Source organism: Ciconia boyciana, chromosome 9 (assembly GCF_034638445.1).
Source record: "Ciconia boyciana chromosome 9, ASM3463844v1, whole genome shotgun sequence".
NCBI classification, from domain to species: Eukaryota; Metazoa; Chordata; class Aves; order Ciconiiformes; family Ciconiidae; genus Ciconia; species Ciconia boyciana.
Window position 1 is genome coordinate 24,557,010 of NC_132942.1, and position 18,118 is coordinate 24,575,127.

Below are 18,118 nucleotides of genomic sequence, written 5' to 3' on the forward strand. Positions count from 1 at the left end.
CGGGGGTCTTCCCACCAATGCTGGGCTTGTCCCGAGCTGGACTGTCCTCACTTGCAATCTGTCTCTGCTGCCTTTGTTGGAGCTGCTTTTGCAGGTTCCATGGTGCCTGGACTTCCACCTTAAACCCCAGCTCTGGCAGTAAGGTCTCTTGGGGTTTGGGTACAGGGTTGTCCCTGCTCAGCACGTTTGGGCAGTCCTTATGGCCATTCATCATGGGCACTCACCAGGGGTATGGTGTGGGTGGGACAGGTGCAGTGACAGGCAAGGGAAAGGGACCCCAGCCAGCATGTGATGGCAGGGGCCCATCGGTTTCTTCCCAAGGTGCTGGCTCTGCTTTTGTGACCCGCTCCCCCCATGGTCTCTTCTCTCCTCTGTGCAGACCAACTGCGCCGACTTCCAGACAGAGAAAAACATCAGCGTGACCTCTGCCAGCCCAGGGGGCTCGGAGGTGAGCGTGGAGGTGACCTACGAGCCCTGCCAGCTCGGCGAAGCCAGGGCCACACTGCAGCTCTCCTCCCCGCTTGGGGGGGAGTACAGCATCCCCCTCTTCGGCCTCGCCCTCCCGCCCAAGCCCCAGGGCCCCTTCACCATCAAGGCCGGCAGCACCACCTCCATCCCTTTCAAAAACGTCTTCCTGCAGCCTATGACCTTCCAGTACACGGTGGAGCACCCGGCCTTTGCCGTCAGGGGCCCTGAGAGCTTGCGCTCCAAGAAGACCACCTTCATCACTGTCTCCTTCGAGGGCGGCCCGGCCCCTGTCACCAGCAAGATGGTGGTCTCCTGTCCCCGGGCTGCCGGTGGGGGGGGCGCGGGTGTCTCCTGGGTGTACTACCTCAGGGGTCTGCCCCCTCACAAGTGACCTGTGCGCTCCCCCCCCCCCCCCCCCCCCCGGGCGAAGCTGCTTCTCACAGTGGGCGTTTGTTAATTACCTGAGGGGGTAATTAAAGGTGGTGGGGGTCTGAGCCTCTGTTCGGAATAAACACAGCGCACCCCGGACGGGAGGGGCCCGATCCGGGGAAGGGCCCGATCCGGGGAAGGGCGCCCCTGGCGGCGGGGCGGGACGCAGCAGGCGGCCTCCGCGCCGCGCGGGGGCGCTACGGAGCGTGGCGGAGGGGTCACGTGGCCGCGCCGGGCGAGGGGGTCACGTGGCCGCCGGTGGCGGCGGCGGGTCCGGGGGGCGGTGGGGCCATGAACGCCGAGCGGGACCTGGCGCCGCTGGCGCCCAGCGTGGTGCGAGCGCTGAACGACAAGCTCTACGAGAAGAGGAAGGTGGCGGCCCTCGAGATCGAGAAGTGAGCGGCGGGAGAGGCGGGGGTTGCCGGGAACGGGGGTGGTGCCGCTCCGGGCTACCCCAGCGCACCGGGGCCGGGGGGCGGGAGGGGGAGGCCGGCCCGGCGCCCCGGGGAGGGCTGGGGGCTTCGGGGAACGGGATCACCCCGGGGGGTCCGGGGGAAGGGGCCACTCCAGGGGGAACTGGGGGACTTGGGGGAAGGGGTCACACCCGAGGGCACCCCGAGGGTCCGGGGGAGGGGGTCACCCCGGGGGGTCCGGGGCACCAGGGAGCTGCAGGCCTGGGGGTCTGTTGGCCCGGGAACCTAGGGAGGGGACTCAGGTGGCATGGTGACCCTGTCAGGGGACAGCAGCCTGCGCAGTGGTGGGCAGGAGGGGCTCTCCCCCAGAGCTGCTCCGTGTCCCCGGTACTGCCGGTCACTGAGGTTTATCTCTGAGCCTGTCAGCTTCTGGGCATAAGTGGGGACCTGCCGGTTCAGGGCGTGTATCCCAGGGCAGCAATCATGCCGGCGAGCCCCTCACAGAAAGCCCGCTCTGACGGTGGGTCCCCAGTGTTGTTGTGCAGCACTGCGTGAAATAAACGCCGGAATAGCGTAACTTTAGAAACTCGTTGGAAACGCAGCACTTGCTCTTCTGCAATGCTCATGGAGGTGGCCGGCTCTGTGCCCAGCCCTGACCATGGCTGGGGGACACGAGGGTCTCACTGGGCAGCGGGCTGGTGCTGGGGTGGCTGTGCCTGTTGTCCAGGGCCTGTCTCGCATCAGTCTGGGTTCATCTGCCTTGTGGTGCCATTCCACCTCTCTTTCAAAGGCTCGCCGGAGCTCGTCCGACACTCAATCCCGTCTGCAGAGGTGGGAAGCACCTGCTGTCACCCCAGCCTTAGGGCGTTGCCTTTGTTTCTTCCTGTATCGCTGCTGTTTCGGCAGAGCTCAGGCCTTCCTTTCAGAGCATCCCAGGCGAAGGTCTGTGGGCGTCTGCTGGCATGGCTGCGTCCCCTCTAGTGTTGCCTGTACACGTTCCCTCTGTGTCTTCTCACTCTGGCTGCATTGGTCTGGGTGCTTTGTGCTGCTGTGGTCCACAGCTTTGCCTGGGAAGTGCTGTGTCCTCCCCAGGCACTACCTGAGAGCTCAGCTAGTGAAGATGATCTGAAGCATCCCCTCAGGGGATAGCCCAGCCCAGCGCAGGGCAGGGCTGGGATCCATGACGCAAGCCAGAGTGTGAATTTCAGGTGGGAGATGCAGCTGTGGTGACCCTGCAAGGGGAGCAGCCAGCCGCCCATGGCAGCCCCCACGCAGGGATGGAGCTGCTCTGCTCAGGCTTTGGTGGGAGGTGCAGGACAGATGTGGGGTGGGAGCCACGTGCCTCAAATGTGGAGGATGTACCTGGGCAGCAGAGAAAAATGATTCTTGGGATAAGGTGAGTGTTTGCTCACGTACAAAGCCAACGTATCCAGCCCCTTCTTCTCTTCAGAGTGTTTATCTTTTGCTCATTTTCTGTCTTCTTCACGGGAATAGTTTCTTAAGGGTGGGCTGCGGCAGATGTGCTGCACTGTCCTCACAGCTCTAGTCATGGCGATGCTTCAGTAACTGCCCCTTCACTGCTGTGCGGGATGATGCTCCTTAGCTAAGCAGCTCTGCTCTGACTTATTCTGCCCCAGAATTAGGGTTTCGTGCTTGGGTTATGCCAACCAAAGTCTGATTTTGGGATCAGCCAATTCAGCTGATCGAGCTGGAAACTCAGTTCAGGAATGGTATAAGGAGGAGAAAGGTAAGGGCCAACCCTTTCTACAGAGACGCGCCTTTAGATCAGCTTAAACCCATTGCAGAACGGCACCAGCACCATCTTTCCCACATCTATGGCATCGAGCGAGGAGGGACTTGCTGCCTCTCAGTTCAGGTGCCTCCTTGTCCTCTGGCCAGTAACGTGGGAGCAGCTCCTGCTGCCTGCAGACTTTCTGATGCTGCATGTTGCTGTTGGGTGCCTTTTGCCTCATTAGTTAAATCTTGAGCTCTTTAAACTCTTGAAGGAAGTCTGTAAAGTTATTCCTGTTCAAACAAAGCTCTGTTTGTTAAATCCAGGCAGTAAAAGGGTCGCCCTGTCGGTCCGTGCTGCTTGAGCTCGGTGTGTTCCTCCTGCTGGAGCCTGCTGCTGCGGTGGGACTGGAGATCGGAGCTGTTTGCCCTAAATCAGCCGTTTGTGAGAGTAGGTTGGGCTGTAGCTGTTGGAGAACTCGTCTCCTGAGTGGGGAGAGCGAGGGGGGCCTGTGTGACGCCTCCAGGGAGACAGGGGTGCAGCTGCTTTGCTCACAGCAGGGTGAGAACAGAGCTGGCATTAATCATTTTGGGGGAAGAAGTTCATAAACATCTTCCATAATGATTTTCCTGGATTATGAAGTGGGTGACTGGCTGGTGGCACCAGTCTAGGGAGGGCAGTGCAAGATCAGTATAGTGCCAAAAAAGTAACTGTATGGAGTTAGGCAGTGAAAGCTTTTGCACCTTTATCAAAGATTAAGGTAAAGTTCCTTATTTAGGCTGAGATTTTGAGATGCATGGGTCCATGTTACGGATAGAAGTCAAAGAAAAAAGGTTACTGCATTGGCCGGGAATCGAACCCGGGCCTCCCGCGTGGCAGGCGAGAATTCTACCACTGAACCACCAATGCTCCAGCTGTGTGCTGCTGCCTGCACAGCTGCCTGCATAGCTGCCTGAGCCTCCCCAGCTGGCCGGCGGCTCTGCTGCAGGGAGAGCCGGTGCTGAAGGCCTGGTCGGGTGACCCGGGACCTTGAAGCGGTTGCATAGGCTGGAGCAGGGCTACAGGTCTCTTCATTTAAGTGCAGCTGATGTGTTAAACATCTCTGGGTAATGAGCTGCAAGTTTCTGAGGAGGAGCAAGTATTGCATGCGGAAACCTTGTCTGCTTTTTGTTAAGGTTTGTGCTGTATAAGAGTACATATGATATATGGAATATAAGCTGGAGCGATGCGTGGGTGGCTGGAAAGGTCCAAAATCTTGGCGCTGGGCATGGGTCTGGTGGGCAACAATTCCCTACCGAGCCACCAATGCTACTGGTGTGTGCTGAGCGGTTCTCTGCTGCCGTCTTGTGCTGTGTCAGGGGTAAATGATCCTTGTAACCTGCCTTGTTGTAGAGGGTGTTTGTCTGAAGACCTGGTGACTTCTTCTCTGCCAGCATGCAGCCCTGGTGAGGTAGCCCTTGAGAGTCCATCCTGGGCTGGGAGTTCATGAATGGTGTAGGAGGCTGCAGGCTGGGAGCAGCAGGACGAGGGCAGTGAGCCATTGTTGTATGTGAGTGGGGAGGAGGGGAGAGCTGTGGTTTCACTTGTGGGTTCCTTGGGTGTTCCCCATTTCAGTACCACTTTCTCTGGCATTTGTCGTGGCCAAAAATCCCTGTTTCTGACAGCCATGGGGAGCCGAGCTCCTGAGCATTTGTATCAGGCAGAACCTAAAGCCCCTTGGGTGCTTTCCTCTTCTCTCCGCAGGCTGGTGCGAGAGTTTGTGGCTCAGAACAACACATCTCAAATCAAACACGTGATCCAGATCCTGTCACAGGAGTTTGCGCTCTCCCAGCACCCCCACAGCCGGAAAGGGGGACTCATTGGCCTGGCTGCTTGCTCCATTGCCCTGGGCAAGGTAGGTTTGGGTGAGTTTTTTTGGCTTGTGCGGGTTGCAGTGGGAGAACGGCGACTCCTCCTGGGTCAGCGTGATAGGGAGACTTGGGCTGGTGGTCCCGCAGCTCCCTGGCTCCCTCCCCTGCATTGCAGCATATGGCTGGGTTGTGTTTGAGTCTCCCCATCGCACCCAGCCACATCCCTTGGGCACAGGAGTGCTTCCTGGTCTGGGTCCCATCTTGGCAGCACCCTAGGTATGGTTTAAGTGCATCTGTCCATCTTCTGTCTCCAGTAGCTGGACTAGACTCAGTCAAGTACTAATTTGTGTTAATGGAGCTGAGAAGAGGCGCAGCCATTCCATCTCCCATCTCCCGATCAACTGGCTCTGGCAGCCTGGGCAGAGCCTTTGGGAAGCGGGGCCAAGGTACAGGCTAAACAGTGGCAGAATCGTAATCAAAGTAAACAAGTGGCATAAGGTGTCAAGCTGCATTAGCCTGAGCTAGCAGCTGTCTGTTGGGCTTGGCAGAAGTTTTACTTGCTGAACGCATGGATCAGTCAGTCCAGTTCTGGAGGTGTTATGTTGATGCCCCTTGCACGGGAAGTTGGCTGATTTCAGTCCCAATTAAGGTCTTTTTCTATAACTTTCCTCTTGTTAACAAGAACAAGCTCAGTAAGTTGCCTCCAGGGTTATGCCAGAACATCCATGTCCCTGCGGAGGGGAGCATGGACTCTGCAGGCTCATGGCTCCATCTCCATGGTTTTTGAGTCAAACCACGTGGCTGGTTTTTGAAAGTGCCTGCAACGGAAGGAGTCATTTTGGTCCGTAGTAAGGTGTACGTCAAAGAAAGCAGAGGGCTCAGGAAGAGCAGGCTGTGCTTGTTGGAAGAGCTATGAGGTAGATTTTAATTCATTTATTCTCCTTCTAATGAGAGTCATGATCGGTCTGAGCGGATGCTTTGAAGCCTGATGGCTTTTACATTAACTGCCTTTATGCTGGTGGCCAGGGGCTTCTGAGCAGTGTTTCTGTCTTTGTCCTCTTGTTAAAATGCAGAATCTCTTTGCAAAACCCTCCTCCCCAGGATGAGCAATGCTCTGCTCTGCCCTTGGCCCGGGCACATAACCCACCTTCTCCTCCTGCACAGCACAGGGACAGGCACTCCGTGCTGCCAGAGCTGCTGGTGCAGCTGGCTCTGGGGGATGGAGGAGTTCCTTTAGGTGGCCTTGAGGGCCACTGATAAAACTTAGAGTTCAACTCTTCTAATCTGCTAATTCGCGTGCTGTTGATTTTCTCACCATCGTCTTTGCTAGACGCTCGGGAAATGCCAGCCTGTTTCCCCAAAGTATGGGGTTTTAAGTTCAAAACAAGCCAGCCTCCTGCCTCCACCTCTGAGTTTGTCTGAAACTCCTGCTGTGCCAATGAATCCTTAAGCAAAAGTCTTTTGGGCTGGGGAGTGGCCTCATTAATGACTATATTTGCTAGTGGGCAGAGTCAAGGTCAGCCTAGTGTGGCTCTTCCATGGTGCAGGAGGAGAAACTTCAGCAAGTAAAATGAATCTTGCCTGCAAATCAGCGCCCTGCAATCACTTCATCTAACAGGTGTGTCCAGCTTAACTCCACCAGCTGTGGTAGCTCCTAGTCCATAAGCAGCTGCACATGCTGAAGCCGCTCCTCTTCTGGTAGTTGGGACCATGGTTGAGTTGGTGTTTCTGGAGATAGCAGGGCAGGAAGGTGCTTTGGGGACTGCTGAATGTCTTTCTTTTTGTGAAGCTTGTATCATCATCTCCTCCGTGGTCCCCAGCTCCTGACGTTAGAAAGAATAGCCCAACAGACCAAGGGCTTCTTTGCTTAACTGAAGGTGCAGGTAGGCTCAGCCTGTCACTGTTTGGGATGTTCTCCCTGGTTCTGGAAACCTCGGTAGGTTTGTGCAGAAACCAGCTGGTGGAGCAGGATAAATACTGGCCGACAGCTGACTGCTGTGAGGGCTGGTGACCACTGGCTTTGCTGGGGATCTGCCTCATCTCCTGCCTGCAGGGCAGAGGGAGGCAGGGATGGATTTCTCTGTGGGCCAGTCTCCAGCAGAGATGAGTGGCATGCAGCAGGAGGCAGCCCCTTTTGCTTTGAAAGGTGCTTGGAGCGGGTGGTGAATAACTGCCCAAGCGTCTTCCACATCTCTGGGAACCAAAACCAGATGAGTACAGGTGCAGTAATCCCTTCAGTTGCTGGTGTAGACTCCCTTGAAACAATTTCTCAGCCTGCTCGGGTGACTGTCACTGTACCTGAATAATAAAATTCAATAATTTCAATAATAAAATTCAAAATTCATTAATAAATCCTGTCCAGTATAGGTGCCCTAAGCTATCATGGGCCTGAATTTTTGCAGTATGTTCCAGGACAGTGCCATCTCTTCCCTCTCCCTGTGGCATGGTCCTCAACTAACCAGTCTCTTCCTGTCCACCAGGACTCTGGGCTCTACTTGAAAGAGCTGATTGAGCCAGTACTGACGTGTTTCAACGATGCCGATAGTCGGCTGCGGTACTACGCTTGCGAGGCCCTCTATAACATTGTCAAGGTGGCCAGGGGCTCTGTCCTCCCACACTTCAACGTGCTCTTCGATGGCCTTAGCAAGGTACGAAGCTTCCTCTGAAATCTCGTGTGTCTTTATTTCCCACACTGGAGAAGTAAGCCTTGTTTTCTGGTTCTCTTGTTTCCAAGTAAACTGGTTTGCTTTGACCCAGGCAGGTCTGAGGGACCTAATGAGCAGTTTCTGCAGCAGCACAGTGGCCACTGATGTTGTGGATGCTGGAGATCGCTGTAAGATACCTTGTTCTCTGTCCTTACCTCCAGGATGTATTTTCCTGCTCCTTGTTGAGTAGTATTAGGAAATGAGACTGACAGAACTGCTGTAGGTGAGGTGGCTCAGCAGCACTGTGGCTTTGTGGGGTCTGTACCATCAGAACCATGTCTATGTATGCCTGTCTTTGCAGCTTATCACTGGAAACTTGTATTTCTCTGCCACTTGAGGATGTGGCTGCTGGCCCATGAAAACCTGCGTAGCTGGGGGAAGTGATGGGTGCTTGATATCCCCCTTAGGAAGTCTCTCAGGTGAATTTGTTGGAGCTTAATAAGGAGTTGGAGATAAAGGGACTTCTCTGTGTCCGCCCCTGTAAAGCTAAAGGAGAGCAACAGTCCCGTGAGCCTGCTGGGACCGCAGTCCACTGCAGAGCAGGGAACAGACCTGGGACCCGATGCTGCAATGGCTCTTGTTTCTGTTGTTCACAGCTGGCTGCTGATCCTGACCCGAACGTCAAAAGTGGCTCTGAGCTCCTCGATCGGCTTCTCAAGGTATTTTTCCCCCTCCAGCTGAGAATCGTTGGTGCAGGCTGCAGGCATGTCATGTCTGGGGATGTGTCAGTCCCCAAGGCTGCAGCTGCTAAAACCATCCCAGCTCAGTCCTGTGGCTACTGTCAAAACATTTATTTCTCTCACTGACCGTAGCCTCTTAGATTGAGGATCTGGTGGCGATCTCAGGCAGCTGGGTTGAGGGGCTGGTAGGTTATTGCAGTGCCATGTGCATGTTCAGCTCTTGGGAGCCAGGTGTCTGAGGAAGCAAGGTTTTAGTCCAAGCAGGGTTGCAGCCCCATCCCAGGCAGCAGAAGGGCTATTCCTCTGCTTTTCCTCTCTTGCCTAAGTGAGTAGTGAAGAGAAGTGAGCAGAGCTGCTCTGCAAGGAGCAGAGCTGCTGCTTCAGGGTGGGGGGCTTGGTTCCTGTTCCTGTTCTGCCTGCCGAAGGGCTTTTGCTTGCACAGACCTCCCAGTTCCTTTTCTGCTGCTCGGAGGTAAGTGGCTCCCTGCTATGTCCTGCCCCCCTGCTCCTCCTCGTTAGCACAGCGGTTAATGCAGTCTCTGCATTGCCTGCTGCAAACCTTCCTGCTGGGAGATATGCCCCACTGCGCTGGTGCAAGAGACTTAGCCGTGCAGCAAAATCCATCAAGCGTGTAGGAAGAGCTTTAAAGGAAAGCCAGGGGACTCTCCCACCCCTGACACGTGTGGTTACATCAAAAGTGCTTGCTCATGTGTGCAACACACCACTGAGGCATGAATCAGAGATGCTCCCACCCTCCTCCTGTTCAGCCAGGCTGGCACACAGCAGGCAGGAGCCTCCCTCTCTGGGTCCCACTCAGCATTAGTCCCTGCCCAAGGGGGATTACTGACTGATCGCCTGAACAAACCTCGTGATTCCTTCTCCCCAGGTCACCTGACCTGCAGACTCATGCATCAGCTGCTTGTCATCTTTTTCCTGTCATGTGCCTTAAAAAAGGACGGGTGGGGGTGGCTGCATGGGTGTGGGGTAGTGACCATCCCTCCTAACTCCCTCTGCTTGGGCTCTGCAGGACATTGTGACAGAGAGCAACCAGTTTGACTTGGTAGGCTTCATCCCACTGCTGCGCGAGAGGATTTACTCCAACAACCAGTATGCCCGCCAGTTCATCATATCCTGGGTAGGTATGCACGGCCCCACATGTGCCTGCCTATCCGAACTCCAAAATACCGTGATCTGTCAGCATCCTGTGTCTGCAAACAGTAGATGTGCGCAGCAATGTGTGAACTCAGGCACCTGAATTTACTTGGGCAGATTTTTTAAACCAGCAGAGTTTTTCACCTGCTTCTTTAAAATGCCAGCTCCCTATCGCCTCGCTGTTGCAGTCACAGGGGCATCATACTGCGCTTCTGCCAACCTGGTTTAGGACTTTGCACACCAAGTTAGAAAATACGGTCAAAGCGTTACTTATATAAATAGATACACTGTGGTCTAGACGTTACAGTCTCCCAAGGGACAGCGCTAGACTGCTTTCCATTGCCCAGCGGTGATGGAGGGATGTTGCTCTCCAGGAGGCAAGGTATCTCTACTTGCTTTCTCCTTTCTGTGCAAGGCAGGAGCTCTCAGTGCCTCGCTGCAGTCTGGGGAGAGATGCGTGCCTCTGCACTCTTTCAGCTATGCTGTTTGCCATCCCAGGTCTGCCTGCATGCATCTTGACAGTCGTTCCTGATCCCTGCTCTGTTTTACAGAGCTGTGATTGGAAATGTAGCAATGCTGCAGACTGATCACTTGCCTCCTGTGCTAGCCCATCTTCTTTCCGAGATGGGCAACTCCATGCTGTCTTCTTGTCCTTCCCCCCCATCCCACACAGCTCAGCTCTGAATTCCTCAGTATTGCACCAGATTTGTGCTGGTGATGTTAGTTAGCTTCTCCAAAACTCACCTCTCTTCGTTCTTATTCCTCCCCTGAGCTAGATCCTGGTCTTAGAGTCTGTGCCTGACATCAACCTCTTGGATTACTTGCCAGAAATCCTGGACGGGCTCTTCCAGATCCTGGGAGACAACAGCAAAGAGATACGGAAAATGTGAGTATGGAGGCTGGCCAGGCACGAGGGCTGTGTCTTGCTCACTGTCTTCATTTGTTTGCAAATATTCTGTATAACTGCAGTGAAACCCCATGTGCGTGGTGGGTTATGGAGCAATCTGGCCAGCTTGGTCAGTGGATCAAAGTGTCCTTGGCAAGGGCCTCCCTTCCCCGGCTTGTTGTGGCTGCAGTGGCTGTGGAGGACACTGTGGTCTGTTTGTGCTGTGGCACAAACTGTTTTGGCTCGGTTCAGCCCTTGTGCCCCATATCAGAGCTGTAGAGGCTCACGTGTGCTTCTGGGATGGGGTATAAGCTCTGTGTACAGGCTTTGCAGCTTGCAAGCCTCTCTCAGCAAGGTACAGCACCATCCCAGCATCTCCTGGATGCAGAAGAGGAGCAAGCATTGTGAGCTTGCTCTTCAGACCTATTGCTGGTCTCAAGACCGAGAGGCATTTTGAAGCAGAGTGGCTGGGTGTTCTCAGGGAGGTCAGAGGGTCTTGGCTCCTTGCACTGGGAGAGAGTAACTGGACCTGTTTTGTAGGGCACAAGCAAGTGGTGAGACTGGCCTGGGTCTATCCCGCTACCAAGCCCTAATGGATCTTCCCTGCTTCTTTGTTTCCCAGTGTCCACATGTTGAGGAACAAGCGCTGAAACCTTTGGGTATCATCTGGCCCCTGCTCCCCTCTGTGCTCCCCGTCCCAGGCTCATGTCAATCTCAACAGAGTCTGTGTGGCTGTTAGGGGAGTAGTGGGAAGGTGCGGGGGGCTCCAGGCAGTCATTGCCTCCATCCTTGCAGCTGTGTGCAGTCTCTGCCTTGGAGCGGGACGAGCTTGTCAGCCTTGTCCTTCCTGGCTCTGCCCCTGTGCAGAGGCATGCATGCCATGCCACGAGCATCCTTTCTATGCATGCATGTAGGAGGCTGGTCTCCGTAACTTCTCTGTAACTTCTCCATCCAAGGCGAGTGAGCGCTAACCAGCTGCTCTGCCTCTCTGCAGGTGTGAGGTGGCTCTCGGGGAGTTCCTCAAGGAGATCAAGAAGAACCCCTCCACCGTCAAGTTTGCAGAAATGGCCAATATCCTGGTGATCCACTGCCAAGCAGCAGGTGAGTGTGCAGGACCGAGCTGTAGCATCCACCTCTGGGTCTGCGGTGCCAGCCATAGGTTCAGGCCAGGAGTTTTCCTGTGGGCTGATCACCAGCTTGCCCACTTGCAGTTTCTTTGCTATCATGCATGCAAACCCTGCTGAAAGGGGAGGACAGGCAGCTGTCCCACGGTTGACACTACTGCTCTTGTACTGCTGATCCCCCAGACTCAAATACAGGTCTGGCAACCTGTCGAAGCGGAGGTGCCTGAAAGTAAAATATCTGGCTGTGAAGGGCACCTCTGGATATCTAGCACATCTAGAAGAATCTCCTTTGGAGCTTATTTTAACCTCTGATGGCACTAGGTGCATTAGCTGGACAGTTAAACATGATGTGCCTGGCGCTTTGTGTTAGTGCTGCACTGTAGCTCCTGTGGGTCTGCCATGTAGGCAGTGGCAGAGGGTTACAGCTGCAGTTGGATGTGTTTCCTGAGAAGGATCTTGTCCCTGAGCTGTGCTCATCGAGCTTAAACTGCTCTTTAAATGTTGCTGAATGGGAGCGAGTTTCTTATGAGATATAAAAATAGAAATAGACCGAGACTGCTTGGTCTTGATTAAACTGATGCCCAATTAATTTGCACTGTTTAAACCTAAAATCTGGCCTTGCATCAGCTGACTGCCCCAGCAGTGCTCCCTTTTTCAGAACTTGGGGAGGTTAATAAAACCCCAGCTCTAGAAGTGATGCTTGATCCAGACACACAAGTGCTATAAGGTGTGACAGAGCACATTGGGAAGCTTGGGAATGCTTTGGGAATTATGCATTGGGAAGCTTGACAGAATACTTGTAAATGAGGAAACCTGAATTATGGATTGAACTGGGTTAACTCTGAAACCTAATTATTTTGGTTAATCTCAACCTCACTGCAGATCAGGTCTTATCTATCTCCTCTGGGACTAAACTGTCCCAGACTAGGGTCTCTCTGGACTAGTGACTCTGGATGGAGCAGAGGCAGCTCTCTACTTGCAGGTGGTCATTGGCCTGTGGAGTTTGCTCAGCTGCCAGTGCTGTCCCTTCCCTTACCTTTGCTTGTCCCATGTCTTCCAGATGACCTGATCCAGCTGACAGCCATGTGCTGGATGAGGGAGTTCATCCAGCTGGCTGGCCGGGTGATGCTGCCTTACTCCTCAGGGATCCTGACTGCCGTCCTGCCGTGCCTCTCCTATGATGATCGCAAGAAGAGTATCCTTGTAACTCGGAGCTGCTCCCATTCCTGCTACAGCAACCCTCAGGGAAGCACCTCTTTCCTGCCCCTGGGGTGCAGGGCCAGCTATACAACTGGAGAGGGCCAGAAGTCCTCCCACCAAGTGCTAAAACCCACACCAGCCCTTTGGATGTGAGGGGGGTTGCAGTAGCTGGGCTGGGGCAGCTCTGGTGGGGCTGCGGTGGCTCCTCCATGGCTGGCCAGACGTGGCACCTAGCCACCTGTGGGACTGCATGTTCCTTACACTGCCTTCACTCAGACATCAAGGAGGTGGCGAACGTGTGCAACCAGAGCCTGATGAAGCTGGTCATACCAGAGGACGATGAAATGGATGAGGCCAAGCAGTCGATGACTCTACCAGCAGAGCCCACCTCGGAGGAGTCCCTCTCCAAGCCAGAGGCAGTGTCCAGTGGTGAGTCCCTGATGGTCTGAGCCATTAGAGAAGTGAGGAAGGTCAAGGGAAGGTCCTCAAGAGAAGTTCTTGAGTTGGTTTGGTGTCCTGGGACAGCTCAGGGCACATGGGACCCCTGTGTTTTCTTTGAGCCTTGGAGTCCTGTTTCACAGATGATCCTCTGATGAGACAGACATGTTGGGTGCTGTCTGCATAGCAGGGTCACTGATCCAGCCTGGAGCGCAAGCAGTGCTGCAGTGCTGCATTCCCTGGTGAGCATCCCCATCCCCTCACCAGGCTTCACTTAAACTTAGTCATTAAGTTGACCTGAAAAAGATCATTTATAGTTAAAGTTAGTGTCTGTCCATAACACGAGAAGAGAATAGCTCACCTGTCCTGCAGTGGCTGGTTTGGGAGGAGCTACCATCACCCAAAGGAGAGCTCAGAGAGCTGTGTTAGTCCTGGGAGAGCATCAACACATGCATGGAGGATGCTTATTTTGGGGAAGGGTAGAGAATAGAAATGAGAAGAATTTTGAGTCCTTTCCAAATGCATGGTGATCTTGAGACCATCATGCAGGTATTGTCCCAGTCCTAAAATTTCCAGAACAGAAAAGGCAAAAGGTTGCAAATGTGATGGGAGACCTGGAAGAGTGTTCAAGTGAGAAGAAACTAAATGGAGAGGGTCCTGGTGGACTGATGCCTGAAAACAGCAGCGGCTTTAGCCTTCCAGCATCCCTTTGATGCTATTGTTGTGGGATGACTAGATGCTACTTCTGGCACATCCTTGTTGTCCGGGCATGTGAAATATATATAATGTTTAAATTACATGAGCTAATCCATTTTATTCTTCTGGGGCTGCACGTTCAGACCAGTGCTTTTCTGCAACACATCAGCAAGCGGCTTTTGGAAAATCCTGCCGTGAGAGGGAGCAAGAAGGTGAGAATTAAACGGCTGAAGGGTTTTATTGTGCAACAGCAGCCGGGTCAAAGACAAGGAGGCAGGGAGCTGCATGGGGCAGCAGGTGGGCAGCAGCGTGAGACTGGCAGCAGCAGGCAGCCGGGGCGTGCAGGCAGTGCTCAGGGCAGCATTGGTGGTTCAGTGGTAGAATTCTTGCCTGCCACGCGTGAGGCCCGAGTTTGATTCCTGGCCAATGCAGTAGCCTTTTTGGAAGGGATGGAAGGGAAAAATGTAGTGCTGTAGCACAGCAGTGAAACGTTTTAATTTTTATTCCTTGTTTGTCCTAAGAATACCTCCTTTTATTAAAATCTATTGCAGAAGAGCTTTAAAACATCAACAGAAAATTTAATTGCTTTAATCTCTTCCCCTTTGGGGTCAGACTGCACCTTGAAGCAGGCAGGATCAGATAAACCTGTGATGCTTTTGCATCACAAACTCAGCTCTGCTCCCTAGTTGTGCTGATCTGTGTGTGAGTAGAGGCAGTTAGCACAAGGGGGCATGAAGAGTCAAGTTCGTCCTGTCATGCTTTGTCACCGTGCGTGTAAGACCCAGTTTTAGCATGGAGCTGAGGTTGGAAAGCTGTTTAGGTTGCTTGGCTTCCACATGGAGTCATGCTGTGGGAGAGCTGGCCAGGTGGAGATGTCCTGGGTTGGATTCAGCCTTTCCTGTGCTTGTGTGCTGTCTCTGGGTGTTGAAATCTGGACAATGGAAGGCAGCTCTGCAGTTCTGAGCTCCTTCTTCAAGAATGGTTGAAACCATTAGAAGGGTGGGTCAGGGTCTCCTTTACAGAGGAGGAGACCCACTTTGGAGCAGAGTTCTGAAGCTGTGCAGCCTGCATTTTGCCAGGTAAGTGCAGTCCTATAGCAGCTTCATCCAGTACCTCTGGCAGTGGAGAAGAGCTTGACAAGGAATGTAAAAAGGTCACTGCAGGCACAAGGGATCCTGGGGGTTCCCAGAGCCTCAAACGATGGCTGGTGATGTCTTTGCAGAAGGTCATGCAGCTCTCCAGCCTCCCAGTCCTGCTCTCTGCCTTCCCTGCCATCCCACTAACTGTGGCTCCTTTTTATCTGCCCCCAGGGTCTCTGGATGCATCCAGTGACTCCAACTTCAGCAGCAGCAGTGTCTTCATGGTAACCAGGTAGGGTCTGTTCGTTGCTTCAGAAGGGCTTGAGAAGAAGGGAGGGCTCCTCAGGGTACAGACAACTGACAGATGCTGACAAAGCTGCAGGGAAGGGTGGTCTGGGCTGGAAAGCATTTGGGGTCTCCTGGGTCACACTGGGGACGTCCTAGGAGTTGACTGCTTCTTTCTGATGCTTTTGCACCCAAAATGTCTTGATTTTATGGTAAACAGAGGTGTTTGCCCCCCAGGAGACCTGGCAAAGCCCCCCTGGAGGTCTGGTGAGGCAGTGAGTGTCTGTGCACTTGGAGTTCTGCACCTCACCTGTCTTCAAGCCCCCGTGGCTGGGCAGTCCAGCTAAAAGATAGGGTGAAGGTGGGGAGAAGGTGGATGGTTGTCTTGGTTATGGCTCTTCTAGCTTGGCCAAAATAGGAGGCATATGGTTCCCTCCTGCCTTTGCAGAGGGATGGTGGTAGAGCAACAGCGGTGTGCTGGTCTGCCAGAGGTGCAGAGACCTCACGAGGAGGTGTACGTGAACTGTCTGGGGCTGGCAGAAGAGCTTGGAGAGCGCTGACCCTGCTTCTGGGCACTGCAGCCCTCCGTGCTGCAGTCCTGGCAGCCCACCACGGAACGGTGCTGTGGGGCTGTGTCTGGGCTGCACTGTCCAGTTCCAGCAGCCGGAGAGGCGAGGGGTCTTGGCAGCGCCTGCTGCCAGCCTGTCCCCCTGCCAGCCTTCTGTGACATTAGTCAGGCCCGCGCCAGCAGAGAGCAGCTCCATGCCCAGCACGGTCTCTCCCAATATCTCGTCTAAATCATCCCTCCTGCAAATACCTTTCTTTCCATCCAGCTGTTGGTGAATCTGGGGACAAATCTATCTGCTCTTACAACACATCTTTCCTTTCCTCCTGCTGCCTGCAGTCCCTTTCCTCAGAGGTCATGATTTCCAACACACTTATTGTGCTGATGCATATATTTATTTGTTGTTGTGGTCCCAAAATAGGATGCATTACTCTAGGTGCATCCTACCAGCAAGGCTGACACATGATGCCCATTGTAACGCATCCCAGAGCGATCGATGCAAGTGTCAGCTTTTCAGGTTGATGGTCTGCACCCCTCCATTCCTTTTTTGCGTTTCTGCAAAGACCAGCAACTCCCTTGTCTTAATGATGCCCTTAATATTTTCCTCTCTTGAAAGTACAGATCTTTTCGTTTGCGCCTAGATTTCATTTTATGACTGTTAAATGGTTTTCCCTGGTTTTCCTGTGATTGCTGCATCCTGGCCCTGCTCAGCCCTTAAAGTTCAGCAGGTGCAGAAGTGCATAGGGCTGAAATTGGGAAGGGGAAGGAAAAAGAGAGGTGCTAAGTTCAGGAGGACAAGTAATAACTGTGGCTCTGTGCTGAAGAGCTTGCACCTGAGGGAGAGAGGGAATGAAGACCAAAGGGGGACAGAGCAGGGAGAGCTGGAGTGACTTGGTCACAGTGTCACCGAGAGCCAGGAGAACAGCTGCCCAAGCTGAAGCGGTCTGCCAGCTCCCCAAGTGCCGGGGAAGACCATTCGGGACAGCAGGCGAGACCCTTTGTGCCTCTAAGAGACCTGGTTTTGCAGAGGGACTTGTTCTTGAGCTCTCCTAAGCCCTTTTAAACAGGAGACTCCAGGTTTTATCCTGGGGTTTGCCTGCCCTGAAGCCTCTTTCCCCATCGTGTGTGACCTCTCTGCTGGCCCAGCATCAGCACCTGGAAGATTTTTGCCATGGCACCCATTGTGGGGGACTGGCATGGGGTTGGAGGGCTGTATGTGGCCGACAGGAGCCCTGGACATCTGCCCAGTGCTCCAGCTATTGCTCAGGCTGTCTGGCTCAGCCCTGGAGCCAGAGGAAGGCTAGAGCTGGCAGCCGTAATTCACACCTGGGAGTGGGCAGCTGCCTGCATGCTGAACGCCCACTGGGTGTCAAGGCAAGACCACAGGAAACCATTGCATTGCTTTGAAAAGCTGGAAAGCCTGCAAACGGAGGAAGTTGCAGCTGCCTTTTAAGATGAAGTCACTCTTTGCTTGTGTTTTTGTTCGTTCCCCCGCCTGCTTCCCCCAGTCTCCCCCGGCGAGCGAGTGATGGAGCATGGCCCAGCGCCAGGCATCCAGCTCTCACGCCCCCTTCTCCTGCCCTCCCTGCGCGGACGTCTGCAGAGGGATAGCACTGCAGCAGTGGTGAAAGGAGGAGGACCTTGGTCAGCAGGGGCGGAGGAGCTCACGGCCCGGCGTCTGCAGAGGGATGTCTTCCATGAAGATGCCATCCAAGATGACAAGGTCTGCATGCTTGATAGATGGATGCTGGGCACGTTCTTACGGCCACAAACTGACATGCACACACCCCCACTCCTAAAACGTGCTGTTGGCCATCCAAAATGCTTCCAGGGTAATTGCCAGCTTCCTGGTGGTGTTCACTAGGAAATGGGGACTGTGTCTGTGCCAGGACAGAAACTGCCTCCCGGCAGAGCCTGGCTGCACAGGGCTGGAGGGGCTGCAGGGCTCCCCGTACAGGTTGGGGTCCCCACTTCCAGCTTCTGCAAAAACCGTCATTGGAAGTGGACCAGAACTGTGTTTCAGAGGCACTGGAGCCTTCCCGTGGCCTAGCTGACCCCGCCGATGCTGCGATTGCTGGTGCGAGCCCAGCTCAGGAAGGGGAGGTAGAAGCGTAGCTGCTGGAGCGGAGCCCGGGCTTCTGTCAGTCTGAGCTGCTGCAGGAGAAGATGCAGATGTCTGTCCTGTGTTGCTGGACCAAAACAGCTGTGAAGTGCCTTTTAGGCCCTTGTAACTGCATCGGTGTTTCAATACAAGACCTGGACTGTTTGAGACCATTTCCCAACTCTCCTGCCAGGTGGATGGTCAGGCACAGCTGGCAAGTAGTCAGCAGGGCTGCCTGCATTAGGTGCATGGCAGTTGGACAAGAGTGACGGGACCACAGTCCCTCACCAAACTAGATAAGGGACATGGGGGCTC

General features: G+C 54.2%; 2 protein-coding genes and 1 non-coding gene across 5 annotated transcripts in view; 2 read left to right on the forward strand and 1 right to left on the reverse strand.

The window, feature by feature from the left end:
* The window catches only part of HYDIN (HYDIN axonemal central pair apparatus protein), a 162,708-nt gene extending 161,849 nt beyond the window's left edge, over window positions 1-859 (forward strand). Inside the window, exon 87 of the mRNA XM_072872234.1 lies at window positions 380-859. Coding sequence (XP_072728335.1) covers window positions 380-859 — 480 coding nt within the window. The remainder of the gene's footprint in view (window positions 1-379) is intronic.
* A 280-nt stretch (window positions 860-1,139) lies between these two features.
* VAC14 (VAC14 component of PIKFYVE complex) overlaps window positions 1,140-18,118 on the forward strand; it is a 66,528-nt gene continuing 49,549 nt past the window's right edge. Inside the window, exons 1-11 of one of the 3 annotated variants that reach the window (XM_072872529.1) lie at window positions 1,140-1,292; window positions 4,786-4,936; window positions 7,373-7,540; window positions 8,194-8,256; window positions 9,305-9,412; window positions 10,206-10,315; window positions 11,310-11,416; window positions 12,500-12,634; window positions 12,916-13,068; window positions 13,917-13,985; window positions 15,084-15,144. In XM_072872529.1, the coding sequence (XP_072728630.1) occupies window positions 1,189-1,292; window positions 4,786-4,936; window positions 7,373-7,540; window positions 8,194-8,256; window positions 9,305-9,412; window positions 10,206-10,315; window positions 11,310-11,416; window positions 12,500-12,634; window positions 12,916-13,068; window positions 13,917-13,985; window positions 15,084-15,144 (1,229 nt within the window). In that variant the 5' untranslated portion in view covers window positions 1,140-1,188. The remainder of the gene's footprint in view (window positions 1,293-4,785; window positions 4,937-7,372; window positions 7,541-8,193; window positions 8,257-9,304; window positions 9,413-10,205; window positions 10,316-11,309; window positions 11,417-12,499; window positions 12,635-12,915; window positions 13,069-13,916; window positions 13,986-15,083; window positions 15,145-18,118) is intronic. The other 2 variants (XM_072872530.1, XM_072872531.1) reach the window with 2 other exon arrangements.
* Window positions 3,881-3,951, reverse strand: TRNAG-GCC (transfer RNA glycine (anticodon GCC)). Its single transcript has one exon. It is a non-coding gene; the product is annotated as a tRNA-Gly (tRNA).